This window comes from Azolla caroliniana, unplaced genomic scaffold, assembly GCF_043228905.1.
Source record: "Azolla caroliniana isolate FFs.n. ecotype wild unplaced genomic scaffold, voAzoCaro1.0.p SCAF_13, whole genome shotgun sequence".
NCBI lineage: Eukaryota > Viridiplantae > Streptophyta > Polypodiopsida > Salviniales > Salviniaceae > Azolla > Azolla caroliniana.
Genome location: NW_028230448.1, coordinates 10,010,388 through 10,020,727, shown reverse-complemented (window position 1 = coordinate 10,020,727; position 10,340 = coordinate 10,010,388). Strand labels below are relative to the sequence as shown.

The window sequence follows — 10,340 nt, the reverse complement described above, 5'->3', positions numbered from 1 at the left end:
CTGACACTAGATGATCATATATAATGGCTTAGCCAAGTGGCCGGGCTCGAAAGAGCTCACATGTTTCCCACATGGAGGAGGGGAAAGCACAGTTGATTACCTAATAGGACACCTTGACGCTACTCACATGGTTAACTCCTTCTAGGTGCCCCCATGCCCCATTGGTGCAGACCATAGCTTCCTATACTTTGAGCTAAAATGTGACAATTCCCACGCCACCAACTCTAGTCAACCAAACCATCACAGCATAATACACTTCATGCATGAGCTCGTTGACATCTACTCTCGACATGTTCAAGCCCATCTCTCCTCTTTTGATTCTTCCTTGCCTTTAGAGAACCTCACTATAGAACTGACACACATCCTTGACCCAACAACAATTAGTAGCTTCCCATACACGAAAGACTCCGATCATAGTAGAATTGGGTCTATGCCATAGAACAAGTGGTCTGATGAGGATTGTAGAGAGTTGTATAGACAACTTAAAGTGTCGCAACTTAGTGGCACTATTTCCTCAGTATAGGCTCGCAAAGAGATGCGCAAGATGACACGTCGTAAAAGACGAGCTTGGGAATCATCTCAATATTGGGAACTCTACCATATGCTCATGAGTAGGGACTGCACCCTTGCATGGAAGAGACTACGGGAACCGAGACCACAAACACCCATCGAGGATCCCAATATTTGGCCCATATATATCGAGAGACTCTACCATGTCCCGGACCAACCACCCATTCCAATGCCTTCCACACCTCGACCTACCATGGGGACACTTTTCACGACCTCTAGGGTCACAAAGGTAATAAAAAAATTACAACATAGGAAATCCATGGACCACACAGGATTGCAAGCCGAGCACATCATATATGCTCAAGAGTGCCTAGCCCCCCTTCTCACTCTAATTTTCAACCGTGCCCTCGCTGATGGTTTTCCACCACAATGGGCCATGAACACAGTTGCCCCTATACATAAAGGAGGGGACCCAATGGACCCAAATACATATAAGACCATTATGATAGGTCATACGCTCGGTAAACTATATGGTGCAGTAATGGAAGTAGAGCTCAGTGATTATATGGAAACATTAAGTCTTCGAGCACCTGAGTAGGCTGGCTTTAGATGAGTCTTCTCCACTATTGACCATATCTTCACACTTAGGTGCTTAATTGACTAGATGAAGGCTTGTAAGAAGAAACTATATTGTTGCTTTGTGGACTTCTGCAAAGCCTGTGACACAGTTCCTAGGGAGAGGTTGTTTGATAGACTTAAGAGCTTGGAGATACCAAATGACATGATCTGGGCCATTTATGCCCTATATGAGCAAGTCTCTAGGTGCGTAAGATGCCCAGGTGACCTATCTGATTGTTTCACTAGCACCATTGGTGTAAAACAGGGTTGCCCCCTATCACCGACTCTATTTGGGATCTACATTGATGAGATCATTGATTTTATTGCTCGTAAGGGAGGCAAGGGAGTAGCTATTGGGGATACGCAAGTTAGTCTCTTACTCTACGCAGACGACATTGTCTTGCTCTCGGAGTCGGAACACGACCTACAAAAGCATCTTAATGCCCTAGATGACTTTTGTACACAACAAGGACTGGTAGTGAATCTAGCGAAAACTAAAGTCCTTATCTTTCATACATCGTCCCGAGTCAAGAGTAAATGTCACCTAATCCTCTCTCATAAACTAGTTGAGGTCGTGGGATCATATGTATACTTGGGAGTCACTTTTAGTGCTCGCTCAGGTAAATTCTCGATGACCCAGGCAACCAAAGATAGGCTAATGAGAGGGCATGCATCCCTCTCACTCTTAGAGAGACAATGCCACCGAGCATACTTTCAAGAGCCACAGACTAAGGGATGGCACTTCGACTCATTAGTGACCCCTTCCCTCATGTATGCATCAATAGTATGGGCTCCAGGTCTACCATCTTTCATGTGGACGCAATTAGAGAGACCTTTGGTGACGATGTTATCACGTCAACTCCGAAGCAAATCGACAGTACCGCATGACATTATTAGAGCAAAGTTCAGTCTACCCTCGATGTTAGTAGTTTTTATTCATTGGATACATAGTCAACCACAAGATAGGATATCCCTTCGAGCCTTTGAGGCATCCTGATCCCTACATGCGTTTGGAGACACTAGCTCTTGGTATAGCATTGTGGTGAGTTGGTTACTTGCAAACGACATAGACATTAATAGCCTACCTCCCCTTAAGTACAACCATGGGACTGATCAAACTCTAATCTCTCATGAAGACCGTAATAAAGTGATACGCCAAAAAATATGGCAAATTTACACTCAATATAAATGGATCACCCCATGATAGCCACTCCCATCTAAAATGGTGTACTATATGGAACACTTCTTGCACTTCTCTAAGTTAGGTTTTATTACACGACCAAGATATATAGATACATTCTTATCAAATGCACTAAGGGTGGCCATTGGACAACTTAGGATATCATCTCACCAACTTGAGATTGAGAATGGTCGGGCTAATAGAGTCCATAGAGAGGAAAGACTATTTAGGTTATGCCACATAGAGATAGAGGATGAGTATCACTTCACATGCAAGTGCCCAACTTATGCTGAGATACATGCGGAATACCAAGACATATTAGGACCCTCTCCCACCCTCCTCAAACTATTAGATACCCCAAATGTAAAGAGACTAGGTAGGTATATCTTAGAACTAAAACAATATAAGGAGAGAAATTACAAAGTGTTAACCATAACCCTTTTACTATTCATCAACATGTAACTAGTGTAATTTTTCAGGAACAAGGGGAGACGATGAATGTGGATACACCTACGCCGCTCGGCCTCTCCCTTGAGGAAGCAGAAATGCAAAAAACAACCAAACGCCCTCGGATGTTGGGCTTCAAAACAAGTCGACGTGAAGTAGAAAAGATTAAGAAGATAAGGGAATGTGAGCTACGTCGATTAGAAGCTATGGTTGGGGTATCTTTTACATTGGGACCACGGGCCACATCCACATCACAACCCTTTGACCTCCCGCTTCTCTTCGAGAGACTTGGATGGAAATGAAATTAGGCCTAGTTTAACATCATTTTCATTGTAGAACATGTTTTTATATAGGACAAGTTTGTTATTTTCTTAGAACTATTTAGCTTAAACTCTATTTTTATCTTATTTTTACTTTCGATGAATGGGTAAATATCCCATTTTTTTGTAAACCATTTGTCTCATGGGCCAATTTTGGCCTTAGAAGACGTTAATATATCTTTCTTTCTTTCTTTCTTTCTTTCTATCACCATGTATGGCACGTGTGTATGTGTATATGTGTCATGTGTGTGTATTCATTCATAGAATACAATATGTACACACACACATACAACACATACCACATACATATATACACATATGCACGTATGTATGTCTGTATGTATGTACATATTGTATTGTATGTATGCGTACATGTATCATTGTAGGCATGTGTACGTATATACGTGTAGCAATGTATGAATGAATATATGTGTGTCCATGTAGGAATGTACATATGTGTATATATGTAATATGTAATGTATTTATGTATGTACATTTTCAGTGTATTTCCGTGTTTGTATGTGTATGGTCATATATGGATGTATGTTTGCAATATGCACATAATATGCATGCATAAATCCAATGTATATGTAAGTATACATATATCTAATGTGTGTGTGTGTGTGTGTGTGTGTGTGTGTATGTATATATAAAAGTATTGTAATTTGTATGACCCTGTATGACCTATATATACAGTGATATTGGAATGTATGTATGTATCTATATGCATATATGCATGTGTCAATGCATGTTATGACTTAATGTGTTTGGATGTGTGTTTATAATATATGCATAATATGTATGTATATATCTAATGTATGTATGTGTATATATATATGTACTATTATAGTGTGTATGACCATGTTTATGTATGTGGTGATATGTACGTACATAAGTAATGTATGTATGTGTATGTATATATGTACTATTATAGTGTGTATGACCATGTTTATGTATGTGGTGATATGTATGTACATAAGTAATGTATGTATGTGTATGTAATCTACATATAATGTAATATGTATGTGTATGGATGTATGTTTGTAAAATTTGTATATGTAACATTGTAGGCATATGTACGTATATATGTGTAGCAATCTATGAATGAATATATGTATGCACATGTATGAATGTACGTATGTGTATATGTAAAGAATCGGATATGATTCTTGTGAAGCGGAAGAGATGTGAGTTATGTGTGTGTATGAGAGAGAGAGAGAGTGTGTGTGAGAGAGACAAGGAATGATACACAAAGGAGAAAGACTCAACACAATACAAGGTGGGAGGAGGGTGCTTTATATAGTCACCCTCTCTCTTCATTTACTACAAGACTCATGGAGCATGGGGAATGTGAAAGCTCATAAGTTATGTGTCATAGAATATGATTCTGTGACTCATACTAAATGCTAGAATACAAAGAGGTGACATAATGGTGACTCTTGACCATTGGAGTGTCTATTCACTCTCAAGGTGAGTTCACATACTAGACCAAGTTGAGCTTGATTCTCAATAGTATATATGTATTTATGTATGTATATTTTGGGGATATTTTCATGTTTAGTATGTGTATGGATCATATATGGATGTATGTTTGTAATATGTACGTAATATGCACTCATATATGAGATGTGTGTATATATGTAAGTATTGCAGGTTGTATGGTTCCATATGACCTATATATATGGCGATATGTGAAATATGTATGTACATATGTAATATATCTATGTAAATTTGTATATTGTGTAATATGTGTGGATTATATGATAAGTAATATGTAATTTATTTATGTGTGTGTGTATGTAACTTGTTTGTATGTATGTAGATTTGTAATACATGTAATATCTAATTGTACGTATTTATGTGTATGCGTATGTGTATACATATATAATATGTAATTTATGTATGTATATTTTTTTGTGTTTGGTATGTATATATATATATATTTGTATATAATTGTGTGCATAATAATATAGGTGTATAATATGTAATATACAAAATATGTTTGTAAGAATGCGTGTATGCATATATGTAATATGTAATATGTAATTTTATGCATGTATTATTGTTTGTCAATACATATGGCTTATTATAATATGTATGTAGCATGTATGCATTTACACATATGTACTTATGTATGTGTATGTACGTATTTACATATGATAATATATATTTGTACATATATTCATGTTCAGTTAGTATGCATGTATAAATGGGTGTAATGTGTGTATATACATATTCATGGATGTAATGTTTAAATGTAGGTATATATGCATATATGTATGTATGTATGTATGTATGTATGTATGTATGTATGTATGTATGTATGTATGTAGGTATGCTACTCCAAACTTTACTATTGTTTGCACAAGATGTATATTCTTTATTATCTCATTAAAATATCTAATATTTCATGGGCTTATGTAATTTTTTTCTCTAGCATAATTGATAATACCCTTATGTAAATATATTTTTTATATATTTATTAATACCCATATATATATATATATATATATATATATATATTGTATCTCAATGGTTAATTTTAACCCCTTTTGATGAACTCACATGCTCTCATACAAGTTTTGACAGTGAAGCCCTTGGGAATAGAATGGTGAACCCAATCAATAGATAAGAAGAGTTTTTATTAAAAAACTAGGGATAACACAGTATTGCATCAGTAGTACAAAGATTCATTACATGAAAATCTATTTCTTCTATATAAGTATCAATAGAAATTCCTAATGAATGAATCACCCCGTTGATGTATTGTACTCTTCCATGGTGGGTTGGATTCCCCATATCTAAACCAAACGATCATTCACAAAGTTATGTGAGCTTCCCAAATCAAATAAGAACTGTATAGGAGATCCATTGATATACCCATTTGCATGTAGTAAATCATTGGATTCCAATACATAGTGAGGGAAAGAACATTTACAACTACTTAAATGATGTGTATAGACCTCAAGGACATCAGGAATCTGACCTTTATGGTTTGCAACTTTGGTTTTGTTGTCGTGCTCTTTCCGTTTGAGCTTCCGACATTGCTCTTTCGTATGACCCTTCTTTTTGCAGAATATGTAAAAAGGATTTTATTGCTTACAATTGTGATCCATGAATTCGTTGGGTGTCTTGCATTTACCACCGAATTGTGACTATTTGGTCCCACGCGCTTCGGGTTTGTTATGATCCTTCTTCGAAGTGCGTTGATAACGAAGAACTATTTCAATGGCCTCTTCGAAGGATTTGGGATCCTTATCGTGCACTATCCAGTGATAGTCCGAATTGGGGATACCATTGACAAAACTAGCTATCAACCAATTGTCCCCTTCTAGACCCGATTTTTTAATTTGGGTTCTAGCATGGTGAACGTAATTTTGTAGCGAGGAAAACATCCGTCTAGAGAGGTTCATTAAAGCTTGTGTTGCCTCGGTTCGAGATGGAGGTTGCAGGAGTTGACCCTTGAAAACTGTGACAAAGTCTGTCCAGGAATCAGGCAATTTCCCCGTAGTGCGGAGCCCATGCCACTAGACAACGACCTTACCCCCTAGTTCTCGACCAACATATGCTAAAGCTCAAAATGAGACTCCCATTGGCCCAACCACGTGCAAATTGCTTCTTCGGTTCTTTCCTTTTTTTCTCCCGTAAATGGCTTTACGACAAATGATGGTTCACCTTGGCGCTCATAAGGTCTATTAGTATCATGTTGTATACTAATGGCACGCGCCTTAAGAGTACTATGAGATTGCCGAAGCACGCAAATATCGTTCAAGGTAGAATTAAGGAAGTTTTGTATTTGTAAAAAATACAACTCAATGGGGATTGGCCCAGGAAGATTTCCTTGAATTCCTTCCGCTTGGGTGGATGCCATTGGGTCATTATTATGAGCCATTGAATGATAATTTCTAGCAAAGAAATAGGATAAGGTCAGACAAATTGTCATAACATCATGTTGTGATGTAAACATATCATGCCAGGCAAACATTAATCGATATCATGATCTCACATCAATACCCCTCTAGGCATATGAGATGAGGTTCAAGATCAAGATAGTATAGTAACACAAAGGTGTTTTAAAAACCATGGGGGTGACAAATGAATGTCTTTCCCTGATCTCTATATCGATTTTTTCATGGCAGCTCCTCGAGGCTCAACCATGTATGCTCATGTCATGAATAGTTTTATCCATGAAAAAATGTTAACAATAAACTATGTCTCTATGCCCACCCATGTGGTTTAGGCTCTTTAAGTCCTATTACAAGGACCCCAAAGTGCACCTAGACCTAAAGTCTAAACATGTTTTATAGTCATATGTATCAATAATGTTGTATGTTCTTAGTCATATTTGAACTGGAAACCTCAAGAACAAATACATTAAACACTTAAGCTAACCAAATGGTTTACTCCTTTTGAATGTTTAATGCTTTGCGCATGAGAGATATGTGAAGGCATTTGCATGTATATGTTTTTCAAAAGAAAACATATGTGCCTAGAAACCTTATTTCCCCCTCGTTAACAAGAAAACTATGTTGGTATGTTACCCAACCTCAAGTCTCATCATTACAATGACATACCCCAAAGTGCAACCTAATGGTCAAGCCACATGAGCCCTCTTTTCGTAGTAGGCCCATCACATGAATGCCTTCCGTAATGATGATCTCATGGTGGTAGCATAACCATTTAATGAGAGAGGGATGTTGGATGCATGTGTCATAAGAGTGGCCTCACATGAAGCGGATCGAGCCCTAACATTCACAACATCATTGTGGCTATGCGTGTTTCATTGTTATATATTACAAAATTGAGGTGACCAATGGGGATAACAACAACAAAAATTTGTTGAAAAAGGATGGTGACACGCCATTCTCACAAAAATGTGAGGACGGCCACCAAGATCCTTACTCCAAAAGACAACCATCGATAAAGTAATATTACATACGTAATAACTAATATAGACATATATATGTTTATCACATGTATACGATCAAATACGTATATAAACATGATTACATATGCATACATTAAAGAATCGTTAACATAACATAGCCAACGAATGATGTAATCGAGATACATAATCAAGGCATATAGCCTCCATACACACGAAAAATCCAAAATAAGGGTGAACATAATACGCAACCGAGGTATTGACCTCATATGCATACGTAACATATGTAAGTGAACATAATATGCAATTGAGGTATTGACCTCTTATGCATACGACACAAATCATTATATCAAATATATGGCAATCTAGGTATTGACCTCATACACATACATACATGTATATTTTATACAACCAATTGATTACCACTACAACATAATTGAATCAATGAAAACAAAATCACATATTGACTATACATGATTAGATTGGGAGAAGAAAGAATAGAAAAAAATAAGAAAGAGTTACTGAAGTTCGCTTGTTAATGCCTTTTTGGATCAAGCTTGATCGCACATCGATCGATCGATCATCCAACAAAACAAAACAATCAACAAATGAAACATTAGAAGAAAGGCTTTGATACTAACTATTAGAGTTAGATCCTAATGTAAGCATGAGATAAGGAAATATAGATAGTTAGAAAAGAAAGGAGAGAGAGAAGGAAGGGCATCGATCCACCTGACCACCCCCAAGCGAAGGGATCGAGATGGACTCAAGCCTCGATCGACATCCCATACCACCATCGTGGTGTCGAGTCATACCTAGTACTGGTGCGCTCGCTACAAGAGTTGATCCACCAAAAGGATAGAATCTCAACGTAGTCGATAATGTGTCCAATGAGGGTAGCTAGACCTCATATTTATAGGTAGACCTAAGGCCCCCAGGCAAGTCCACATTTGGCCTTAATGAGTTGTCTCAATCCCAAGGATTAGAATTAATTCTTCCCTTCTTTACACTCTCGTTTAACCCTTACACTTTATCCACGTATATAGAATACTATGGTACAATCTCACCACGGGATATTATATGGTGTGAAAGTTAACGTGTGGAAGTGTTAGACAGAACCGGCTCAATCGGATAGCAACAGAGAATAAGATGAAGGTTTAATGGAGAAGCTTAATACACAGAGAGTATACGCGGGAGAGACAAAGAGAGTAGAACGTAAACGTAGATTCAAAATAATAAGAACACTCTGTAAGCTCTTTACATACAACGTGCTAAACAACACTATTTATAAAAGTCCTCAAAAGGACTGATAGAAGTACTATGTACTTCAATGCTCATACGAGCGACTGACACTAACTACGAGACAATGATTACCTAGTAGTCTAGGCTACTACTAGGCTTCCGGTTCGCACTCGAATCCGGCTCTCTGATCCATCTGCCCGATCCGGCCGGTTGTTTCCGGATACCATCCTGATACCGATCCGGCTCATCCTTCCGGATGCCGATCCAGCTCTGGCTTATTCAGCCGATCCGGATCCGGTTGAGCTTGTTCACTCAACACTCTCCCTCAAGCTCAACTTGAGCTCGGATCGTGGTGTTGGTGTTTGTGGCAGCCGGTCCTTCCACCCGGCTCCTTTTGACGTCGTTCCGCCTTGCTCGCGCTCCACGTCCAGTCCGGTTCCGCTTGCGGCAACCCGTTTGGTACTGCACACCTTGACCTCCTTGGTCGGCTTGTCTACTCAACATGCCCATTTCAGCTCCCTCGCTACTGCGACTCCGACGCTTGTTGACCCGTCGGTTCCTTCGTGTTGGCGTCGCCTTCTGTTGCGTCCGTGTCCGCTTGGCCTTTAGTTGATCCAGCTCCTCCGAATCCAACTGTTGAAGCGAATTGGCTGTCTCCGATTTGTTCCCGCTCTTGTCCGAGTCGGTGTTCTCCAACTCGTCTTCCGGTTTCAGGCCCTTCACCACATCATACCATGTCCGGGTCTTGGCCTTCTCCTTCCGGTTGGCTCTGTCCTTCTTGACTCTGCTGCTGCTGCCACTCATTCTGACTTGTTTGGATGTGCCGACTTCCTTTGTTGACTCGGCTTCCTTTTTCCTCATGTCTCCCCCTTTGTTGGTTCTTCCCTTTCTAGTTCCTTGTCCGGTGCCGTCAGCAGTTTCTTTGCCTTTGACCATTATGGCACCGGTTTCTTTGCCTTTGCTCGTTCTCCCCGTCAAGTGCGGCACGTTGTCGTGAAGAAAACCGTCCCTAGGCGGAAACCGAATTTAGCGTGTGTAAACCGGCCCTTACACGTGAGCACACTTTCGTTATATAGTAAGTAGGTAGGTACAAGTCGGCTGAGGTGAAATCCTAGGTAGCACGCATTCAATAGGGAGA

The 10,340-nt window shown here is 39.0% G+C and overlaps 1 protein-coding gene across 1 annotated transcript; it reads left to right on the top strand.

Moving 5' to 3' along the window:
* Positions 1-607: 607 nt before the first annotated feature.
* On the top strand, positions 608-1,112 carry LOC147856074 (uncharacterized). Its single transcript, XM_087329225.1, has one exon. The coding sequence runs from the start codon at positions 608-610 to the stop codon at positions 1,106-1,108; it is 501 nt and encodes a 166-aa protein (XP_087185351.1). The 3' UTR covers positions 1,109-1,112.
* Positions 1,113-10,340: the final 9,228 nt, after the last annotated feature.